General features: G+C 39.8%; 1 protein-coding gene across 1 annotated transcript in view; it reads right to left on the reverse strand.

Annotated features, from left to right (window-relative positions):
• Positions 1–25679, reverse strand: part of cdkal1 (CDK5 regulatory subunit associated protein 1-like 1) — a 260220-nt gene that overhangs the window by 142579 nt on the left and 91962 nt on the right. Inside the window, exon 8 of the mRNA XM_030750431.1 lies at positions 15143–15227. Coding sequence (XP_030606291.1) covers positions 15143–15227 — 85 coding nt within the window. The remainder of the gene's footprint in view (positions 1–15142; positions 15228–25679) is intronic.

A 25679-nucleotide genomic window follows, 5' to 3' on the forward strand; every position in this document is an offset into this window, starting at 1 on the left:
GCAGGTGCACATAACTTCAGGGCTAACATTTTTGCTCTTGGCTTTTCCTGTTCATTCAGCTAAATGGGAAACAAATGAGTTGCTGATGATATGTCCCTTTTGGAATGAACTGGGATTTAGCCTTTTGATGAGAAATGTTATTATTTATCCATCTGAATACACACAAGCTAACAGAGGTTCAACATTAGTTAGTAAACTATTATAGAAGAACAGAGAAATTAGAAATAGACATATATACATACACACACACTATATATATATATCAGAATCAGAAGGTTTTATTGCCACATGGGTGAACAGGTTCACAGCATTAGGAAATTGCTGCGGTTCTTCGTGCTTACATAAAAAACAAATAAGTACAAAAACTATAAGACAATGTTACACACACACACACACACACATACACACACATACATATATATATATTAGGGGTGGGACTCGATTAAAAAAATTAATCAAATTAATTACAAGCTTTGTAAATAATTAATCGAAATTAATCGCATTTTAATAGCATTTCAATATTTGACATGAGAAATATTAATTTAAGTTTAGTTGATGAATAAATCAATATACATAAGCTTAAACTTCAAACTTTAGTTTATTTTCCCACCAGTCTACTACACGGACCAACGAAGGTTGGAAGTGCTCCTGTGATAAGCAAACACCTGAAATTAAAGTTAAGCATCATAACTGGATAGTTTTATTCAACATTAATGTCTCACTTGTTATATTTGGAAATTAATCATTAGCTCAGCTGTATTCCTTGATGTTGAAATGTGTTATGCTTGTTTTAACAGCTTATTTTGAATTAAAGACTTAAAATTAAACCACAAAAAGGAGAAAAAGTTCGTTCTCCGTTTAACAGCTGCTTTTACACAGCTGTGCTTCGCACTCACGGTTGCTAGGCGACATGAGCTACGCAGAGGTGACGGCAGCTGATATGAAGGCTAGCCGCTCACTTCCGGCCTTTGTGGTGTTCGTGGGCTGCGAAAGACGTGGGCCGGGTCCTTCGCAGGATGCGGCCCCTAATTTGGACATTGTGCGTCGATATAATCTGTATGCCTGGAACTCGTGCACTGAGAAACGTTCCACGGTGCAAAGTGCGATTAAAATGCGTTAAAAATTTTTAACGCGTTAATTTCCCCATAATTAATTAATCGAAATTAATGCGTTAAAGTCCCAGCCCTAATATATATATATATATATATATCCACATGAGAAAACATTCTTACAAAATTAAAAGAAAACTCAGACAAATAAAAAAAATAAAATTAAAAAAAAAGATTTATAAAGAAATGCACATAGTAAGTGACAGTGATTTAAACCAAAATCGAACAATTGGGACATGAGGAAGATGCCAGTGACTGAAAAAGAGGGAAGATCAAAGACGTTGTAATGACAGGGTAAGAGAGAGCAGGGACGGAAAAGAAAAAGACAAGTAAACAGAGCCATTAGCAAGTGTGAAGTGATGGAACGAGTCAGGCAGAAAAACAGCTGCAGACTTGACTTCTCTGTCTTTCATAGGTAATGAGTTGCGCTGATCACAAAACATGATGTGGGTTTCATGTTAATTACAGGTAAACTACCAGTGCCAAATCAGTTAATTGTGATGTGTTAAGTGGATGGACGTGTGACGCGTGTATGGTAAATGATAGCGGGCCAAAACCTTGGGTAACCAAGAACATATGGCACACCACTACAGACAGTTTATATTTGTGCTTGGGCCATGAAAACAGTGGAAAATAAGTTATAACCTGAAGTTTGAGTCTCTCAGTTGGGTACAATGGGGAAATAAGAGTAAGATGTATGACTATTATATAAATACATTATTATATTAATTAATTTAAAGAATCAAATGTTCACCAATAGTGAACACTCAGAGCACTTAGCATATTTCAGTTTTTGGTTTTATATCCAACTCCACTGTTCCACTGAAACTCGTTACTTTCATCAGTGTCATTTCCACAGGCAAAACCAAGCAGCTACAGAACCAGAAATACTTTCTTCATGAGCTGGTGGAAACCAAAGTTAAAGGGCCAGTAAATTTTAGATTTGACATCTAACATCTACTAAGGCAAGAAACATTTCCATAACATTTTCATGAAATTATAATATGCTTAATATTGTATTTACATTGATCCCACAAACCCGAAATAAACTTTGCAGGGAGGTGGGGAGGAGGGGTGGTAGGGTCTTAACAGAGAGACAGGCAACCACTCATGCTCAAATTCACATCTAGGGCCTATTTAAGCTTCAAACCCAGCACCACCTTGCTGTAACATGGCAGTGCTAACCACCACAACCACCATGCCACCCCAAATAAACTAAGTTTTACAATTTATTTATTTATTTTTTTTAATCAGCCTGTTTCCTCCCACACAGACTGTACTTAGGTGGACTGCCTAAGAATATCTGCCAACTTAAAATATATTTTTTTAATGTTTTTACAACGCCTTCACTCTTTTTTTAGGAGTTGTTGCTAACCAGCTAGCCCTGGTGGTTAATGTCTCGTGTTTTCGATACTGGCACACTGACTAAGTTGCTGCTGTGCCATCCTAGCACACAGACTCAAAGACTCTCTCATCTAACTGTCAGACGGACTCCGACTCCACTGTCTTGAACTGCAGCTTGCTATCGTAGTCGTTGTTCTGAGCTGAAGATCTGCTACAAGTTAGAGCGCCACTTCAACTAGAATTTGCAGCAGGTGGAAAGCTGGCGCATGTGCCGCAACACTGAGCTCACCGAGGCAGCAGAGCAAACCATGGAGCTGGAGCCCATAAGATGAGAGACTGGAGAGGCAGCTGAATACATTACTCTTATTTTCAAATGCTTGGTTGTTATTGCAGTGGTACTTGAAGCTTTCTGATTTCTATTTCTGTGCTTTTAGTCTGAGTTCTGGTGACCAATCACATTTGAGCAAGCTTTGTCTGAATGCAGTTAAGCACTTTGCATTTCTAAAATCAATAAAACAATCTCCACAACATTGGCCACAATCTGACAATGACTTTTTTTTTTTTTTTTCTTCCTTTAAAATCGGCATTTGTAGATATAATCAGCGCACAGAACAGGAAGTCCTGGGTCCAATATCTGCTGATTCTGAAAAACAGGGGCAAAGTCAGTGAACCTGCCAATAACCTCCTGGACTTATGCTTGTTTCATTGTTTTGTTTAATAATGACAGATGTTAGATGATCAAGTGTTCTTCAGTTGATTAAGATAAAGTAAACAAGAATGCTTCTCTCCACCTGAACAATAAAGACACTGGATAGAAAGGGTATGATTTTAGTGCAATTAAAAGAAACACTAAAAAAAAGATTTGTTGCTGTGCTGCTATTAACAAGTTAGTACCAAACTTTCACTGATCTTAGGCAGTCTTCCCACTCAGAAACCCATCTGACACAAATATGCCACATGGTAAAAACTTCAAGCCCCGAAGATCTCCAAAGGGCTTTTGTTTAGTGACACTGACAAAAAGCTTAAAGAGGAAACTGTGCAGATTAAACAGCCCAATTAATCTCAGAATCTTCTGTCTTTAAACCTCCGAGACAAGACTTCAAAGCAGACAAACTTGAGCCACTTGTGGCTTTTCCTTTGTTTCTTCTTTCACTGGGACTATAGCAACAACCTTGCGGTTTCTATAGGCTTTCCAGCAAAGCTCAGCTGAACCCCCCCCCCCTCAGGAAACTCAGGAATGACACTAGGTAACAGGGCAAGTTCTGCACTTCGTAAATGTTTTTCATCATTCTTTGTACCAGAGTAGAGTGATGAAATTAGGAAAACAACAGCAGAATAAATAATTTGTAAATTAACACAAGTCATGCTGTGATATGATGTAATTAAAGGCCAAGACCAAAATATATATATATAATAATAATTAAAACCAGTACTTGTGTTTGTGACATCGGCTGCAGAAGAACTTTAGTGATGAAACATGAAAGATCATGAGGGAAATGAAAAAAGCCCCCCCACAAAAAAGAGGAAAAAAAAATGTGAAAATGACTTCTTTGAGCAGTAAACCATTACAGATATTTATAAGCCTACAATAACAAAGAAAGAGGGTGTCACTTTATTTGTTGTCTTTTGTGATTCACATGGATGGACTAACAAGGAGGAAGTTGGCATGTAAATAACATCGCAGTAGTGCGCTTAGCTGCTTGGGAAAGGGAACTCGCACACATACAGAGAGAAGCACAGACACACATTTTGGCGAGGAGGAACTAAAAGCCAAATGTGAGTCAGAGGACTTACAGCAGTTAAGGACACAAGCTGACTCTCAGAGTGTGCGAGAGACAGTGTGGGCATGTGTGGAAAGCCGTGCAGACAATAACAAGGCCAGTGAAGCGAGCACATGGTCTGGGTCCTAATCCAAGTGTCCTACTGCCACCTATTGACTGAAAAAGAAACTGCTCTCCCCTCCCCCCACACGCTGATCTGCAGCAGTTAAATACAGTAGCACTCGCTGACTTCAGGTGGCAGAAAGAAAAAAAAAGAATTTAAAAGACAAAAAAAAAAAAAAAACAGATGGAGCTGAGGGGGCATGGGGAGGAGAGAAGTGTCATAAAAGGAAAGAAGCAAGAAAAAGAAAAGACTTTCTGAAGAGAAAATAATACAATTAAAACTCAAATATGTTTATTTCATTACATCAAACAATCTGTTTTAATCTGTTTGAATTTCTTCAATCATATGTCTGCATGACACTCTTTTCTCAGAATGCTTTTACTGTGTTTGCTTAACTTCTCTGCATGTTCCAGTGTGACAGAAATACAGAACGGCCTCTCATCTGATGAAAACTACATACAACAACTACAGGTGTAACTGCTAGTGGCACTCATATGGTATGTCTCACGTTAAAATATAGTGTACATTCTTAATATAAAGCATTTGTACACAGCAGGATTATCAAGTGTAGTTTCTTGTTGTTTTTTTTGTTGGTCTTTTTTTGTCAAAGGATGTTATGGTGAAGTGGAACAGGGAGAAAAGAGGTGTGGACACAAGTTCACAGAGTACAGAGCAGATGGCGTCTGCTGGACTTACACAATCACACATACACACTGGTGCACACTGATACACAACGCACTGGTGACATAATAGCAGCGTGCCAGGTGTGCAGTTGGTGGCCTGCAGTGTGGCATTGACTGCTAGTTGTGTGTGTTTGTGTGTATGTGCCCTCTTTGTGTGAAATGGGCCCCCTATTCACTACTCTCTGTTGCCAGCTTGGCACTAAATCACAGGACAAGATGCTACACACGCGCACGCAGGCACAAACACGCATGCATGCGCGCACACCGCCACCCTCTGTTGTCTTTTTTGTCCAGACTAGGGAGGAATTAAAAGAGGTCAAACAGAATACAGAGGCAGGCACGCAAATGAAAGGCAACAGCAGTTTAGCTGGACTGGAAGAACAAAAAGTCACAAGATATTTAATATGGTATCAGGAAAGCGATTAACAAAAAAAAAAGAAAAAAGAAAAAAAAGAACTGCCCTCGCTTTCTTCTTTAGTTTCAGTAGCTTTCAGCTCATTTACAGCGAGTGCACAGCAAAACACTCCAATAAACATACAACTCACAAACATGTCCGCGCATAATGAGCAGCGAGCACATATTCTGTGCATACAAATCACAATCTAATTGGCTCTTCACTCCCTTATTCTGATAATCAAAGAAATAACCATTTTTTTCATTAATGTCTTCAACTTTTGGGTTTCACAGCACGAGTTTATTTTATTTGCACATTGAATTAAAAAAAAGATTATGTAAAAAAAAAAAAAAAAAAGAAACATTGTGCTGGGAGGTTAGAAGCCAAGAGAGGCTTATGAAAATACTGCCCCTCTAAATAACAACAGGTTAAACTGGTTGTTCTGTTGTGGCGTTCCAAACACGTGTTGCAAGAGAGTTGCAGAGAGCCCCTGGTGGACAACTATGCAACATTAACACTCATAACATGGTTTAGGGTGTTTTCTCCCCGCCTCTTTCTTAAGCTGCATACACACAGAAGTGATTTGCAGCAACATGGCGACCAGAGACTGTAAAAAGTTAATGAACTTCCAGGCGAGCGACTGAAGCGACTACCAATGAGAGTAAAGGATTCTGTTCATTATGGTAACAAATATATTAGAGGGTCACCTAGGTAACCGAAGCCTCTGCAAGCAACAACCCATCAGCTTCAAGAGGATGTGAGACGAGCAAATTGCTTCCAGACAGCAAATAAATTCCAATACCAATATATCGGCAAATTGCTAATATCGGCCAATATATCAGTCGGACTTTACTAGATGAACTGAATTGATTTACTGAGGCTAATTATAAAGCTACACAGATTCTTAACCAGGATTGGGCCATTTTTCTAACAACAATACCGTGTGTCATCAGCTATTTGTTCTAATGAGTTCATCATTTATCTTTGTGAAAGTTCACTAAAACTTGATGTAAGAACAAACACAATGCTGATCCAGTCTCCCTGCAGAGTTAAAGATTTCCGATCAAAACTGCAAATATCACATGTTGTCTCACACACAGCTTCATATGTGCACTGAGAAGTGTACAACATTGTTATAAAAGTGCAATGAAGCTTTTTCTTGATTTGACTGGATTTATTAGTTTCCAATATTTAAGTTCTCTGCATCTCCCCGTCTGCTGAACAGACCATTACACTGGATCTTTAAAAAAAAAAAAAAAAAAAAAAAGGGATGACACACACAGTCGTGGTTTTTCTGCCTGTGTTCTTTAATTTGTGCTTTGCTTCAATCAAAAACACACACCGAAACAGGCCTAACAACAAATTAAGTCAATAAGTATTGTCATGAATTCTTCATGTGTTGCTATCTGAACTCTGATGCATGTGTTCATGTGTGATTGAAGTCTTTGAGGAGTTTGTTGGCTGCACAACAGCCAGAATATGAAAAACTATTGCCGGAGTCGGAGCGATTACTCAGTAAGAGCCCACATGGAGGAACCTCCACAGCTCAGTGAAAAATATCAGCGAGCTATTGGCCTGGTAGCGATTCAGAAAATCCATTTTTAGCTTCTCCGAGAGGGCTTTCTCAGTGAATAATGAATGTGAGTGCCTCCACACAGGAAATCTGTGTTAGTGCTTGCATGCTCAGCAGTTTTCCACACGCTCTTTCTACCAGATGACTCTTTGGTGACTCAACTATGATCAATGCTCTCCTATCAATATTTCAGTCTCTCTGTTTGTCCACTTCCAGTCTGAGTTTTTATTTAATCTTCTGACCTCCAGCTACTTTAGCTCAATGAATGGCAAGTTTACAATTGACATTACATACCCATCTGCATCTATATATGAATATGGACATATCTGCATCTGTTTTGACCTTGTAAGTCTGGTTTCAAAGCATTATTGGCTCGGTTACATTTCTTGCAAAGGTGTGATTCAAATGCACAGGCTAAACTTTATCTTGAACACCTGACTTAGATGGACCACTCACCCATAGTGAATCATTCCTGGCAAACTTTGGCAGCGTTGTCTGTCCATGTGTCACATAGCTGCAGCAGCAGAGGTAAACATGAGCTGACACCTGTCACAGATGTTGGAGCTAGCCAACAACCTAGCCAACATATCTGTCTGTCTATCTGTGGCTACTGTATCTGTCATATGTCATCCAGCTGGCACCAAGGAACTAAGCAGTGCCATTTCTGCTAATATCTCATTGAACACTGATGCCAGGAGTCATGTGGAAATGGGGAGGGAAAAAAAAACAAACAGATAATATCTAAACATTTGTAGGTATATTTGCCATCACTCTTCATAAAAAGGATTTGTTTTATCAAAGTTATATGACACTTTCAATACTTTACTTAGAGTTTAACAAAGTCAAATACAAGCTCTTTTTCCTGCCACTGCGGTATATTACAAATATATTTATATATTTACTCAGATGACAATTCTGCTTTGTTTTTCTGAACCTGAAGGAAAAGGGGCTTTTTGAATATGCGCACCACTGTGAAGCCTCCTGATACTACAAGGAAAAAGTAAAATCCAACTGAATATTTTACTCTGTATTCTGTCCAAACACAAAATAGCCCAAGGCATCCAGGCGGCAAACAGAAGTATCAGCTGATTGCTTTTCTAGTCATTATTGACTTGAGACAGTCCAGAGCCTTGGTTACAGTCACACCGCACGCCTTTGTGCTCAATTCAGATGTTTTGGCGCAGACCTTTTTCTTTTTTTTCCATTTGGTTGTTCACTTCATTCCCAAAATTTGTCCAATATCAGATTTTAGTGTAACCTGGCTGTGTCCCTGAACTGATCAGTGCGCATAAAAAGAACAATAAAAAGTGTGCAGAGTTTATAATGAAGGAATTTAAGTGGAGACTTCACTCTGCTGCTCAGCATCACTTTAAACGTCTGACAGAAGGATGAAAACTTCTCTATGCTGTAAAAACATTAATACATGCTCATTCCATACTGCATCACATTCATTTTCTCCCAAAAACCTAAAATAATTTGCCAACAAACTTAAATAAACTTCCCTACTTATTCTCATATGAGCACAAATCAGAGGGCTCACATCAGAAAAGACATGAAGATTGAACTACAGCCACAGACTCGAGCAGCAAGCAAGCCTCGAGTGAAGTCACCTGCATCGTATATCACAGAGCAATAAAATAAATAAAATCTCTCTCACCTATTTTATTAATTTTTCTTAAAGAAAAAGCAATGCTAATACAGTACTATCACGCTGATAAAACTGTTAGAACAGAAATGCAGTAACCATTTCAGTTCACACACTTTTCAAACCTTGAAAACACCACTCAGATACTCAAGAAGTTTTCAAGGATTTTCCAGCACCGGAACAAGCCCTTTTACAATTTAGTGCATCAATCATTTGTACGTGGGAGAAAAGCACCAGCTGGCAGTTCTAGAAAAAGAAATATTGGTGATAGGAGGTTTCATGTTGTGCGTTTTCATTATGCCAACACCAGCTAGAGCCAAAAATTCAAGCTGTGTTTGTGATTGCTGAGACGCATGTCACACACTAATGTAGTGTGTCATGTGGGAATGATAGCAGTGTGTCTGTATCTATGAAGCGTCACATCCTGTTTTAGACAAGGCCATTTCAAAAACACCCTACTGACAGTTTAAAATGACAAGGCGTCTGCCGCAGTGGGGGTTTGTTTGAGGAACGCAACAAAAATAGAGTTCTCTCTCTGCACAGCCCTGGCACCTCACTGTCACACCGACTACTTGTCTCCCATCACACTTCCCAGGGGCAGCCGCCATGTTTACAGGAAAGAATTTCTGCAGGTCTCAGAGATTTAAGCTATAAAACACATCTTTCATTCTGACTGTAAAATGTTAAGAAAAACAAAAAGAGCAAGAAAAAAAAAACACAAAAGAAAAGTGTTTTAATATAAACGGGCTGTGTAGAAACTGTGACATGACACTTCATGTCACACATACAAAGGAAAATTACTACAAGTTACTATTACTATTACGTCTCATCTCCAAAAATGGGACGTACAGACAACTGAAGGATGACGGAACGAGAATTGGACGTGTGAGGGAGAAATGCAGGTGTAGAAATACTCAATGCTCACTTCACTCTAAAGTGTCCTTGACTCAGTACGCCCTACATCCTAAATGACTTGAATCACAAGTCTATTTATGTCTATATAAATTACTCCTGGAAAGAACATTCTAGAGCATTAATGTCCTTGCACTGCAGCAGTCATTCTCCATCAACTATAGCATGTGAGCAGGGATGGATGTGCATGTTTTTATTGTAAAACTTGCACAATGGGTCAATTCACATTCAGTTTTAAGTAGGGATGCGCCGATCCGATATTCAGTATCGGTATCGGTCCGATACTGGCCTAAATTACTGGATCGGATATCGGAAAGAAATAAAAAAATGTAATCCGATACATTAAATAACGTTTCGCTCACATTAGCTGCATGACAGGGGGCAGTCGTCTTCTTCTTCGTGTGGGTTTGCGGTTGACCAAACCAGCTTAGAGCTGCATTACCACCACCTACTGGAATGGAGTGGGGGATCAGGAGTTAGAAAACAACCCCCTCAGATCCTCCGTCGCTGCGATGGATTCCCTTTGACACTGAGCGATCATCGCTGACATGTTTTTCCGCCTCCACCGCTCTCTGCCTTGTTTGTGTGTTGTGCTCGCTGTGCTGAGAATCAGCTGTTATTTTTTTCTCTACTTCAGCTCCCGGATATACTACTAGCGAGCGCAGCTATTAGCACTGGTGACCGTCCGGTACCGGAAGGACCCCTTCCCCGTCAAAATATTTTTGATACTTTAATCCCTGATTTGTTACTAAATATAGACCTGCAGTAGAAACGTATTTAGGAGAATGCTTGTAAATATAAAGCATTACTAGATTGCGCTCACGCAGCCCCTAGTTTTTCACGTGAACACTGATGACGCAACAGCAGCAGTCAGCTGATTTACGTGCAGTCTGTCTGCACAAGCGGAAAGAGGCGGAGCCGGCGCGCTCAGATGGAGCAAAAAGAAATGTTTTTCTAGTTGTCCAAAAGAGCCTTTTTCGGCCCTGTTAACCTCCATTAAACCTTTACTGGGAAACCAGTGGAGATCCTTCATCACCCCCTGATCAGTAAGTGAAGAAAAGAGAACTTTGTAGCTGCTCCATCCAACCTGTTTGTTTCACACAGGGAAAAACTGCAGTACGAAGTTAAATATGCAGATGAACTGTTAATATGAAAAAAAGTATTTCTTACCCAGTTACTTGGGTAATCAATAAATTGAATACACAATTGCTAAAATAATTGATAGTTGCAGCCCTAATGAAATTTTGCAACATGCCAAAGCATCACCTTCTCACCAGAAGCAACAGGATTCAGGTGATAGTTATTGTTGTAAGTAAAGTTTATTTATATAGCGTTTTTCACAGACAGAAAAGCGCTGTACAATAATTAAAACACAATATCACCCCCCCACCCCGAGAAAACACTATGTTAAAAACATAACATTACCATATTAAAAGAAAAAGAATAAAAAATAGAGTCAGAAACCAGAAAGCCTGGTTAAACAGAAAAGTTTTCAACTATTTTTTAAATGACGCCACAGAGTCAGCTAAATGGAGCTTGAGTGTTAAACAGTTCCAGAGCTTTGGTGCCACTGCCTAAAAAGCTCCACCCGCCCTGGTCCTTAGTCTTGTATGTGGGACAACTAAAAGACTTTGATTTTGTTGTGTGAGAGACTGTTGACTTCTTTTTTTTTTTCTTTTTTTTTATGTTTTTAAATGCCTGGATCAATTTTAAATATCGGATTTATATCGGTATCGGCCGATATCCAAATGTAAAATATCGGTATCGGACATAAAAAAGTGGTATTGTGCCATCCCTAGTTTTAAGCTGCCTTTTTGTTTGTGGCTGATACCGGTGACTTCTCACTTAAAACTCCAGTACTATCCGGTGCTCACGTGTAACTACTAAGCCCCGGAGACTTTTAAACCAAGCAGTTCTTTAAGTTGTTACAAACCACATCCCTGCATCTTCTGTGTTGACAAAAGGAGGGAACGGCAGCATTATTTTATGCAACTTTAAAGCTGAAATTGAAAGCTGAAAGTAAACTGCTGAGTGTGTTCTTCCTACTCACAGTAAGGGATATTTGACTGCTTTAACGGTTACAGTATGAACTGAATCTTGTGGAGAATACGACACCTCAGAAGAATATACACTCACCCACCGACCGACACACAGACCAAACTCCACACTCAGTTCCCTAGCACGTGTGTGTCACACACAAAACTACACACAAACCCTTCCTCTCCCCTATCCATACACACACACACACACCGCTGTCATTTCCTGTGACATCCCCAGCCTCCATTACCTGCATGCATTAACAAACCTCTCTGATGTTAAAAATTATAATTCATACATTTGAATAATTCAGATTACTTTAAAAGCTGTGCACTCACACTCGCTCTCTTTTTCCAGCTTGAATGAAAAGTGTTTACCTCAAATCGCATTTGAATAAATCCCATAAGTTCCTTTTAAAATTCCTTAGATAAACCATCAAATACCCCCAATGCTGGATGACTGGCCAATCAAAATTAACATTCCTAGCAGAAGCCTATTTTTACTTAAAATCCATCAAATATCAGAATGCAGGGCCCATTTGTAAGGAAAAAGGTGACTAATAAAGTGAGAGTGAGAGAAAAAGGGGCACTGATACACCACAGTATTTAAACTTAACAAAAATATTGGATGGAGTAACAGTAGCCTTTCATATACAAATGTGAGATTCCATTTGTTTAATAAAAGAGAAAGAGATTAAATGTGGCTGAGAAACTACACAAAGCACAGCCAAATTATGCCTGACATAAAACCAGGTTATGTGTGTGTGTCTGTATGTGTGTGAGACAATTAAAAACAGTCAATAAGATTTAGTAAACAGGTTAGTAAACTGCATGTCCTGGTTGGATTTTAAGGTTTAGATAGTGACCCCCTTATGTCTTCTCTCTCACTGACCATCTCTGTTTCTGTTTAATTCCAACTGTCTGTAAATCATAACCTTCTGCTTCCTTTTTCTCTGTTGTGAAAACAACAACTGTCTCTGACACTCATATTTCCTGTGTTGTAACGGATTATTCCCCACCCTCCCCTCAACACACACGCAGACAGTTCCCATACTTCAGAGGACATCACCCTGACTTAGAATAATGTCATATACTTGTGCCAATCCCATGGTTCTCAAATTGTGGGGGTGGGGTGGGGGAGCTTTAGTTCCTAGTTGGCAAAGAGTCAGTGCAGGGAAGGTGTCAACACGGGCATTTTTAGTCTGTACATTTATACCTGTAGTGTTGCGTTGCTGTGGTGTGGTGTGCTTTCAAACAAACGCTTGGTCGTATTTGTGCTGTTGTTGGTCATTTAGCGTGGCCCCTAGCACGTGTCAGGCAAAATGTGTGATATACAAGGAACTTCTTTGCAGTGAAGTGATGCCAAGTGTTAAAAAGGCTACAAGTTGTTGGCTTCTTGGCTGAGTGCACAGTAGTGCGTTTCCATAGCCTCTGCATTAGTTGAATTCCCACAATCCCTTACTCTGTGTAGCCAGAACTACGCAAACTTGCACCAAAGCAGGAACATAAATCCTGCAGAGGGTAAATGACTTCAATTTAGATATGAAACATAAACCAGTGTTTGTCCTGTCCTGTAACGTGTGTGTGTCTATATTATATTATTTATAATATAGACACACACACACACACAACACGTGTGTGTCATTTAGCAATGAAGGCTAATCCTGTTTTTAGATGTGAGTCATACATGTGTCCTTCCCAAAATCTGAGTACTCTCCCTGTTTTGCTAACTTCTCTCTAACAAAGTAAAGAGCAGGTGTATTTTCCCCCTGATTTCACCCACATCATAAAAACATAATTATAAAAACATACAAACACACACCAAGGTTCAAGCAGCTGGTGAGTTTGTCCTTGACTTGCCCACCCTGTGGCAGTGGCATGGATGCAGCTGTTTGAGAGGGTTCAGGATGGGATTTAAAAAGCAGTGTCCCTTGTCAAGGGTAGAATCTCGTTCTCTTTTTTTTTTAATTACCCTAATCTAAACTGAATCTAAACTGAAGTTGTGTGCAGACCAGCACTTGTATTGCTCTGAAAGTTCCAGGCTCCTTATTTATGTCAATTAAACTACTCCATTAGTTGCACAGGTGCAATTAGTACACAAATTTTTTTTTTTCTATTGGGAAGTAATACACCATAAACCTGTGCTAGCCAATCAATTTTGAGCATTTTATATACTTGGCACCATGTAGTACTGAGTTTATTAATCTCTTTATCTTGCAAGCATCACAAACAGGCATCCCAACTGTGAAACATGCACTCAGGTTGAAAACTGTACCACAAAGGTGATACAAAACAACTTTATTAGTGGTGTGTTTGTGTGCCAGGATCAATGTGAACATTGCACTCACAAGTTCTGTCATCAGCAGCCTATCAAGAATGTTTTTATAGCACTGGGTTGAAAAACAGAATAATAAACTGTTTCCATACTTTGTAAGCGGTTTCATACCTTTAATTTTATCTGTAGGTATCAGGCTAGAACCACTGTTACAAAAGGTGCATGTGTGAAAAAGGTGTAACTATTCAGTCACTATTCTGTAGCCAAGATCTCTGAGGTGAGAGGGAGACAAATAAGTAGAAATTAATTTACCTTTTCTCCTATTTCTATTCATTAGCATGTTTTTGTGATTACAGAAATAAGGACAATCAAGTTAAAGACAGAGCTGAAGGATTTTTTTTTCCACAGTTTTTCATGTCTGGCAGCTCACAGGAATAAGGCTTTTGTTCACTGGCACTTCATTTCAACAGTTTAAAAACCACAGTGAGCTCACGGATAAACGTTAATGCTCATAGGTCACAGAAGTGCCCTTAGCTAGTTCATACAAATAAAATGCAGGACCTTTCTGTAGACAATTAGTTTTACAAATATATGCAATAAAATGGATGACAGCGCCTCGATAATTAAGTTGGCCACTTGTGTCATCAGTGCGTAGACTTGCCCTTGACTGATCTGCCTGGGGCTCTAACAGAGGGCATGGCCTGCTGTGCAGTTAGGGATTCTGGGAGGTGTGCTCTTAAGGAACAGATGCCAGGGCACAACAGCTGTTCCTTTGGCATCAACCTAGAGCCAACTGGCTGGGCCCTCTACCCAAGAACAAAAACATCAACATGTGTTACTAAAACCTTTCCCTCTTAATAGGACAGACAAACACACACACACACACACACACACACCACACACCACACACACACACACACCACACACACACACACACACACACCACACACACACACACAGTAAAGCTACACACAGAAGTACTGTGAATCAAAACTTAACTGACACCAAGAACCAAACTGAACCACAGAGACACTAACACAACCCTTTATACTCAATAAGAGCCCAGCCAGGGTCAAAATCCACCAGCATGAAGGAGAAAGGGGAAAAGAAGAGGACTGGATTCATAACAAGAGCCAAACCAAAATCTGACATGTTAATCATTTACCTGAGTTTTTTTTGTTCTAAATCAAAACTGTAATTAAAACTAAAATTCCAAAAATTGCGCAGCCCTACTGTGTCTTTGTGTCTATGACAGAGAAAAGGTACTCACCCTGAAAGACTGCTAGCTCTCTCCACTAGCTCCTCTATGGGATAACTCGCCAAGTCTCCTCTGGCATGCTTAGTTTTGCAGTAGGTACATGCATTCAGACACCTGTAAGACAGAAAGACACAAAAGGAAATGTTCAAGAAAAAGACCGAGCAAACCTTCACTTTTTACATTGTTGAGGAAAAGTGAACTTTTTTACCATTTATTATATGCTAAGGCATAAATTGAATAATATATTAAATATAAAATTAAAGATTATTCATTAATACTTTTGAAAATAGATGTCAACTTGAATGAACTAATGCAGTTGTAAATGTGAAGGTTAAAAAAAAGAAAGAAATGAATAGAAGAGACTTTTAAATGAAAATTAATGAAGCTTGCCGTGTCAATTAAGCAGAAGCACTAAAGACCAAGTTGAAACTGCTCTCTCTTTCATAAACTGTTTTAAAGAGACCTTCTACTAGATCCAACGTGACCATGGACAGCTGTCTCTAAGACTGAGGAAGTTGAAACAGTTGAAAGCCTAGAGTCACTTCATTGTGTTGTTTGAGCAAAAGTACACAGGGTTTGATTCAAAGTAACTGTGAAAGGAAGGGGAAAAGGAGAATGAAGCATGGGAAAAAAACATAAAGAAGCAAAACACAGAAAAATTAGAAACAAAAAAACTGCCTCACACCAGAACCAGGAGCATGGGCAGGGAATAAACTCTGGTGGTGTTTGTAAAAAACTACTGAAAAGTATTAAAAAACATTTACTGCATTCAGATTTCTGACCTCCAATTTGTCATAGGGGCTTGAAAAGTACAACTCGGCATTAACTGAAAATGGTAACACACACACACACACCACACACACACACACACACACACACCACCACACACACACACACACACAGAAATGTTGAAAACTGTGGAAATTTATTATTTTAATGAAAGACTAATTTTGAATTCAGTGCCAGTAACACATTTTTTATTTTTGGGGGATCACTGTTACAACCATCACCTCTTCTTTTAACAAGTTCTTCTGCCTGCTGCCGTTTTTCTGAAATTGCTTAATTTTTTGTAATCCATCGTTTTCAGTGGTGTCAGGTCTGGACTGCAGGCAGGCTCTTCCCCCCCATCTTTACTCCTCCTGAAGACTCAACCTGGGAGCCTCGTTTTCTATCATACCGCTGACCTGCAGAACTAGAAAAATAACAGAGAGGCTCCTTCAGGTGCTTTTTAAACATTTAACACCTTTTTCAGCCTTTTGTTGTCTGTCTTGCACTTTATTATGAAAAGTGTTATTCATGTGAAATTCAAACATATTTCTGTGGTTATGCAAGGATATGAGGGCTTTTTTACTATTTTCCATCAAATTTTATTTTTTATCCATTTAAATGTTTTTATTTGGACGACATCTCTATTAGCTGCAAGAACATGTTATTGGGTCAGTCTAAGTAAACACTGGGCCATCTCATCAGCAAAATACTGCAAGGTAACTGGACCTAAACTAACTTAATTATGGCTAATAACCCCCCCACCCAAAAAAATGCTAATTTTTAATGCAGTAGTCAAAAGGATAAAAACGGTTTCCTGTGCCATTTCTCACTAGAAATGATAAGAAATGCTGTGATGTAAGGGAAACATGACGCTTTAAAACTGAACGGCTTTAAAATAGAAAGCAGAAACTCGCTATCTTAAAACATGACAGACTCACAAAAAATTAACAGGGATTTCTCTGAAACGTGACAGAAAACAGGCCAAATTTGAAGAACTATCGCCCCAGAAAAGTTACAACTTGTCATACTGCTGTATTATTCCATATATAAAAGAATACTGTGCACAAGAATGACCACGTTTCTCAATTACTAGGCAGGATGTCTGTTACATTGACAGCTCTATTAGTTAATCCTGATAGTTTCCGCTACTCAGTGAGTAATGTTGTGGAGCAGCTCTCAGAGGGGGTGTCGGTGGGGGTATTACAGATCAATAGACATTGTGATAAAAAATTTTTTGGTCAATTCATATACAAGAAGTTATATTTAAATGTGTTTCTTTGAGACAACATTAGTTGACTATGTTTCTTCCTCTGATGGTTCACATTCAAATATTCAATCACTATAATTCGATGTCAAAAATAACTACATGATAAATTAAAAAGACACAAAGAAGGCATTCTGTTGGTGATTACAATCCAAGGCAGTAATATTATACATGTGAATGCACTTGTTCCACTGCATTTGGTTGGACCATCTAATACCTTGCACACTGAAACACAACAATATCCCTTTATTATGATCGCTTGACATACATTTAAAAATAGCAGAAGAATTTTCACCGACACAATCACCACAACGGGAAAAGAAAACAGAGCTATCTATCCATCCATCTCCCCCTCTCAGAGTATTGCTTAGCTGAAGGGCACTGAAGATGGCAGCTAGGTCACAGGACCTTGCTGTGGAGAAAACACAGACAGATGGGACCCCGTGTGCGTGCACACACACAACCGACACAGAGACACAACACAACCACCAGGGGGTCAATCCATCTTAATGTGATCAGGCCCAGCTGAGTGGATCACACCAACATTAATCTCAAGAGACAGTCCAGTGGCCTGCTTGTGCGTCTTCTTTGTGTGTATTTGCAATCAGTAATGTGTGTGGTGTGTTGTGTGTGTGTGTGTGTGTGTGTGTGTGTTCATGTGCTGCTGCTGCTGAACATTTGTCCAGTTTCACAACAATGCATTAGCGGTTTGAGTTCTCCATTATCCTGGACAGTCTGTGACAGCTAGTCGGCACTCGTGGACCAACAGTGACTGAAGGAGAGGAAGCATGTGTCTTCACTCGCTGTGACTGACACATGCTCGTTCACACTTTGTATTTGAGTTGCGCTGAATGACTGTTTAGTTTATTCTTCACAGCAACAAAAGGATGTTGAAATGATAAAACGACTTTACATTGCCTTTACCGTTCATGAAAGCTAAGCAGTTGATGTGGAAAAACCAGAAATACTGCAGTGACGTAAAGAAGTACTTTTACATTAAATGCAAATATTTCTCAGCCTTAACAGCCTCCAAACTCTCCCCTACTTTGTATCTGTCCTCGCTCCTTCTTCTGTTTTGTCCCAGTTAATTAAACCACAGAGGTAGCTGCTGTACCTGACAACAGTGTAGTTCATCAACGTATCACAATGAGAAAGGTTACCTCCCCGATGTGCGTGTGAGTGTGTGTGTGTGAGAGAGACGAAGACGACGAGATTATTGTGCGTTTGCAGCCTTGAAAAGGTAACAAAGAAAGGAAAGCCCTGAGGTTCCTCTATACATTTGTAAGCCTCCCTCAATATATACACACACACACAAACAAAGTACGGTTCCCTCTGGAAGGCTCCCTTGTGCTGCATATTAAAGAACAGGGAAAAGAACTTCTCAATGATAAGTATTTAGAGTCTAACATTAATTAGAAAGCTACACATTAATTAGAAAAACAGCCATTGGTGTGTATGCGTGTTCGTGGGGGCTTGTATTGTGCCAGCTTCAAAATGCATTATGAAACAAAGCTTAAACTGTGGGGGGAAGTCTGAGCGCCACGCAAATTATAAAGAAAGATTATTCGTTGCACTTTTGTCGAGACTGGGAGAACGGTGAAGTGGGTATATGAGCAACACAAAATCTTAAACTGCTATTATATGACTGAACAATGCCTCCAGCCTGTAAGTAGTTGCCGTTAGTGTCATCTCAAGTCAAAGTGGAGGTGGCAAAAATAATATGGAGTCAAGGAACAAAGACTGCTGACACAATGAAGTTAAGACCTATTAAAGGAATGAATAGAGGGGGTATTAGTAATTCGAAAAAGAATTGCAGTTAAACCCATTTCAAGTTACATGGGAACTGCACGCACACCAGCGATCTTGTGTAACTCACATAAGGCAAATATTCCTCACATCAAATATTATTAGGAGCTCTAATCATAAGGGTTTGGGATTAAATCAAAATTACAGCACTCATGTTGTAGAGGTTAAGTGGAGCTGCAACAGTAGGTTGAAACATTTTGTCTTGATGGCCACCGAATGCTGAAGATGAACGCTTAATATTTCGAGAGTGTATATTGGTGTGAACATTGTTCTATGACAGCTCACTGACTGGTGAGGAGTTGGTTAAGGCTCTGAAGCTGTGGGTTAAGTAAGGTTTTGCACCATTATTTCACATGAGGCTTGGCTGCCTTTGCATATTTTTGTGTGTGCGTGCGTGCATTTGAGCAAGCTTCCTTTCATCTACCAGTGTGTGCGCTAATGCAGCTGGGGCCCGTTTCTCTCAGTGTCAATCCAGCCTTTGTGTGTGACCTCTTGAATTCGCTTATCAAGTCTCATGTTCCCTGTGTTAAACACTGAAAGAGCTCTGTGTACGCGTGTGCGCATTTTAGAAATGGTCACATGTCGACCCTAGTTTTCTGAAACTACTACAGCAGCGTTGCTTGTTGTTTTGACTGGAAAGAGACGCACGTGTATGTGTGTGAGAGCATGTGCATTTGTGTGTGAACCACAACTCCACGTCCACATAGTAACTGTGTGTTCCCAACTTCTTGTTTTGTCTGTAGTCTGACCCTCGAGACAGTGTTTGTACTAAAGTCAATCAGTCTATTGTTGCTGGAAAAGAAATGGTATGATGTTTGTTTATTATTGAACTAACTGATAAAGCGTCACGTGAAGATGTGGTCTGAGGTTAGACCTGAAGTCAGGCTAATTCAGTACTTGGTCAGGTAATCAGCTCACTTACTGGCTCCCCGGCTTACTAATCACTTTACAATCTGACTTACTTGACTAATTAAGTCCCCTTTTTCTGATAATCTGAATGCTGAAGCTGACTCATACAGTAGGTAGATTCAGAGGCTGATTCTCTGACAAACTACCTCACACACAGCAAGTCCAAGTGATCTGCACAGAGTGACTTAGTGACTGAATACATCTGCTTCCACTGGTCAACTGACTGCCTGCCTTGCTGACTTACTACTTTATGCTAGTCACACTAAACAAAACAGTGGTTGCAGCCTAAAGTCCCAACAAAATTATTGTGACCATTTGTAACGTACTTCCGATCTTATTGTTTTTAAAGTGGTTGCTTTGACGATGGGGACCAGGTCTGCAACCACTCGCAGTCAGCTTCCATGTTCTGGGGGCTGGAGCCTATCCCAGCTGTCATAGGGCGAGAGGCAGGGTACACCCTGTACAGGTCGCCAGCCTGTCGCAGGGCTAACACAGAGAGACAGACAAACCATTCACACTCACATTCACACCTGTGGGCAATTTAGAATCGCCAAATAACCTAATCCCAATAACTGCATGTCTTTGGACTGTGGGAGGGAACGGAGTACCCAGAGAAAACCCACACAGAACATACAAACTCCACATAGAAAGGCCCGGGCCAAACCCAAACCTTCTAGCTAACCACCGTGCTGCCATATCCTCCCACCACCATTAATGAAAATATCAAATAAGTGTAGGATAACATTACGCCCCCCGATTTCATAACAGAACACAGAAACACCAGCAGACATCTTACTACCTTCTGCAAACCTATTTGCCCTAATTTGGAGGCCTGAAATTCCCCATGTTGTTTACTCTCCACTTCAGATAAATACAGCCAAAGTGTACTAGTGTACTAAACATCCAGGAATATGAATATCGTGTTGCACATCTTTAAGAGCAAAGAACACATGCCAGATTTCATGGCTCAGCTCCTTGTGGTTTTGGAGTCCATAGACTGGAAAAGAAAACCTCACGGACAGACGGACAGACGCCTGGACGGTATGACGACAATATTCTCCCGCTTAAATCGGGAGGGAGGATAATAAAAATGTAAGCAAATAAACTTGAGTAGCTGAGACAAAGCTCAGTTTGACATAAATAAAGATAATTTTAAACAGTGAATCATGCAAACTGTGTCCACAAATAAACTATGCAGCTGGAAATGGACTTGACAGGTCCAATTTTAACCTCTTATTTTACCTACACCTGTGTGTATGTGTGTGTGTGTGTGTGTGTGTGTGTGGTGGCTGAATGGGAGGCTTAATAAGGCCTTTAAAATGTATTTGGCTATCATACTGATTTTGAAATTAAGAGTATCCATAAAAAGGACTGCAGATCCTAAACGGTTATTGCAATGTAACCAGTCTCTTTATAAACTCCATTCCACTGGAGCTACTAAACAAATCATGTGCACACACACCACTACAGATAAAATTACATCCATGATGTCAAACACTTCATTACTGGCTGGTGTTTCTTACAAACAAAAAGCTGCTACTTGAGACACAGGAGACACAAATTTTCTCTAAGACAGTCAGTTTGTGTGTGGTCTGGGTATTGCTCATATTGTGAGGATGTAAATTTGTTTACACACAGTCACATTATGGGAATATGTTTCCTTATGAGGATTAAAAGCAAGTTCCCATAATGTCAGTTATTACATTTTAAGGTGAAGACATGTTTTTGAGGCCGGGGTAAGCTTAGTGTTTGACATGTAGTAGTTATGGTTAAAGCTCCAGAAAACTTCTAACTGAAAAGAATGCTCCCTGAAATCATGATACACTATAACCGACTGTCTGTGTGTGTGTGTGTGTGTGTGTGTGTGTGTGTGTGTGTGTGTGTGGTGGTGTGTGTGTGTGTGTGTAAATTGTGTTTGCCTGTGACACATTGGGACTAATTCAGTTACTCAGGGGTTCTGTAGCATAATACCTTGTAATGACACACAATCTCATTTTGTCCAAGGAGACACATCAATCTTTTGGATTTACTGTGGGGAGCAGAGTCTGTCCTGGTGAGTGAGTGTGGAGAACAGTGTATGGAGTGTGTGTGTGTGTGTGTGTGTGTGTGTGTGTCTTGAGCATATATTTGTGTGTTTGTGTGTTAAGCAGTGGGAAAGAGGGAAATGGAATAAAGTGTTCAGACCACTGGAGCTGAAAACTACCCATACATTGGTTTGATAAACAGCAGGAGAGGCCACCGTGGTACACAGCTAGAAGAGGTGTGCGCATATGTGTGTGGATGTGTGTGGGTGTGAATGAGTGGGAGTCTGTCTGCATATGGCTGTGTGTGTGTGTGTGTGTGGTGTGTGTGTGTGTGTGTCAAGAGTGAAACAGAAAATGAGAATTCCTTCGTGGAGGTGTATGCGCTTGTGCATCTTGTGCTGAAGTGCAAAATCAAAATGAGATTGTGTGTATATTGGGCATCCATGCATCGCTGCAACTGTTCACACACATATGTACGTGAGGAGAAAACCTTTTGTAAACACCCTTCATTCTGCTGTAATTCTACTTTTCTGAAGCACATCAGCACATTTTCGCCCTCTTTTGTTGCTGCTTGACATGATGCATTTTCACTTCTGCTCTTTCAAGAGAAAAACAACACAGAAAAGAAAAGATGAGATTATTGACCAATGGCAAACAAAATGAGAATGCAGTCAGGCAGAGCGGTCCAGCAGGGGTTTGCTTGTAAGATGTGGAAGAGATATGGACTGAATACCATGCAATATGACAGTGGATATTAGAATCTAATATCCACAGGCAAATATACCTGCTTTGATTACTGGATAAAAGTGCATATAGGAGAAAGAATGACGCTAATAGCCGATTGTTCACCCTTTTTGTTGGATCCGAACAGCCTGCTGTCTCCTGAGCCATCCAGTGTCCTTCCTCTTTGGCAAATCACTCAAGCTCCACCAGATTTGATGGCCTTCTGGCATGGGCCTTGGTCTTTAGTTCACCCCACAGATTGTCAATGGGATTCAAGTCAGGGCTTTGTGCAGGCCAGTCAATAACGTTCACTTTGGTCTTCCTCGAGGTAGTTCTTACCAGGGGGCGACGTATGTTTTGAGTCGTCGTGTTGGAAGACAAAGCAATGACCCAGACCCAGTTTTACTGTTGACTGCTTGAGGTTTTCTTTCAAAATCTTCTTTCTTCATGTGTTCTCAAAAGGCAGTTCAAACATTTGCCCTCAGTTTTAAGTTGACTTGACAAGCTTTGAGCATTACAAAGTTAAAGCATATCATTGCACAACAGTGATTCGTGCTATGGCGCAATAAAAAAAGTCAGTTTTTCAGGGAGTTAATAATACTGACCTGGTAATTTTTGTTTTTTTCTGAAATAATTCTGTTACTGTGTGCAAACAAAATATTTTATACTTTCTGAAGAAAATTATTATGTTTAGAGATGCTGTGTTGAAAATTGCTCTTTTTTTTTTAACCTTGCTTAGTCAGGCATGTGCCATATTTAACATCGCAATGTGCTGACTTTGATTGATCTGCAAACAGAAACAGTTCAGAGGGCTAAGAAAAGAACCTGACAATAGAGGAAGTTCTGAGGAATAAGAAAGTTAAACACGTCGCTCACATGCTGATGACGGTCGTTTGGCCTTCTGAAACACATGAATTAGGGCCAGCATGGTAATTCAAAGCCAAAATTAGGAACATTTACTGGGAACTAAGGAAACTAGAGTTGTTTTATTGCACTCAGACACCGTCACAGCAGCACACAACTGATCATGACATTTAAAGAAAGTAATGACCATTGTGAGTCAACTGAAATGAAAATGATCAGTTAAGACAAATTAAAATTAATCCTATCAGTCATAGAAGCAAATAGAAATTCTAAATATAAAAATAGGACTTTCCCCACAAATTGTCAGTCAGATCTGATTCACCACTTCCACTTTGGGACTTTGATGATTCAAATATTCATTCCCCTTTGGCATTTATTGGGGTCACATGTAATGATAATTGTTGGAATATTGAGAGAGGCAGCACATGCTCAAAATCTTTTCAAATCGAGCTCTTGTGCACTCATTTTACCAAAACAACACTGACACAAGTAAATAAATGAAATAAATTCACACTATTTTATGTTTAAATATGAAACACTGCCATCCAGCACCTCTATGCAGCTTATTCATTTCCAGTAGCTTGCCATGTTTGTTGTTGCTAACTGAGATGCTAGATCACAGATTGGGCAAAATACAAGTTTGGAAACGATGCACGGAGCATCTTGATCCAGCCTCCGATGTCCTAAAAGAAAAACTTCCACCCCCCACATCCCCAAATAATCCTAAAAAGCTGCACTTGAACAGTGTCTCCACCTGTGGCAGCTTCTAGTTAGAAATGCCCCTCCATCTCACAGCAGATCTCCACAGTGGACCAAGGACTACTATAACCAGTGTAGTTAAATATGGTGGCGTTGGAGTGCGTCAAAACTTCTCTCATTTGTAGTTTTGACTCAGCAATTTGGACATTTGTTCCGATCTGTCCTTGTTACTCAGGGATACATAATGTCAAAAACAGGAGTGATGAAAGTAAGTTGTAGTTGTAGCTTGACATCTGTCCTAACCCCTACTCTGAGGCTAATTGGCTTTCTGTGCACCAAGACATTAGTGACCCAACTTTACCTCACTCTCAGCCAGCTAAAGCTTTGTGCATTACACACCTTGGTCACAATGGTTAACACAAATCTACGTGAAGGTCAGCACTAAAGCGATAAGGCCTATTATTCCACTGTGTCGGCCTGAGAGGGGACACAAATCACAGGAAACAAGGAGCTAAAGACAGGGGGGGCCTCCCGGCTTACACAAATATATTCACAATGCACACTACCACACAGGCACTTATATTTTTTTTACATGCTCATTTGGCTTTGTTTACCTTGTGTCTGTGTGCATACTGTATGTGTATTTTACTCCACTGATTACTGCTGACTCTATAAATACATAAATGAGAACAGCTTAAATAAATACATCCAAAACATTCACGTGAAAAGGTTTTAATCATCCATTCAAATCTCTAACAATGGATTCATGCGATTTTCAACACGGAGTAATGGGAAGATTAAATTAGCTTTCTGTTAAGCAGATAAGAATGTTACTATTAATGTCAGAAGGTAGAAAGGAAAAAAGAGAAAACAGGGATGAGACAGAAGGAAGCGAACAAAGAAGCGAGAATAAATTGCTGTACAGGTTCCAAGGTTATCCATTATACTCCCTGGATTGGTGAGAGCAGTAGCTAAGAGAGGAAGAAATGTTTACTCTCCTGTAACAAAACCAAGCGCAGTGAATTTATCATGCATTACTTTTTCTGATGCTTGATATTCCATCTCCATTTCAAACCTATTGTAAACTCAAGCCTGCAGGCATCTGACGGACAATTGGTGCAGCATGAAATAAAGGACGAGAATTTTTTAACGTACAGGAAATTAAATGAGATCTATTAATAAAAAATGGACTTTGATTGACCACAGATAACTGAAATCATTTCCATTCCACAGCAAAACAGGTTTTTGACAGCCCTTGATATTAGCATCAGTTCAGCTTCAAACTATTTGTTGTACGAAAGTACGAAAACACCAGCGCAGCATCAGTCGTCACGGCTGCAGTCAGCCTGCCAGCAGTTCTTCACTCGTGTTTTCAGAGAGCTCTTTCTCTATCACAAGAAGCCTACTCCTGCTCCCTATTCTTCTATATCATCTCGTCTACCCGTGTCCCTGCTGGGAGGAGCGATATAGTTGTTTATTGGTTAGAGGTTAGAGGAGAGAATCGTTTGC

The sequence above is a fragment of the Archocentrus centrarchus genome, chromosome 16, assembly GCF_007364275.1.
Source record: "Archocentrus centrarchus isolate MPI-CPG fArcCen1 chromosome 16, fArcCen1, whole genome shotgun sequence".
Classification (NCBI taxonomy): Eukaryota; Metazoa; Chordata; class Actinopteri; order Cichliformes; family Cichlidae; genus Archocentrus; species Archocentrus centrarchus.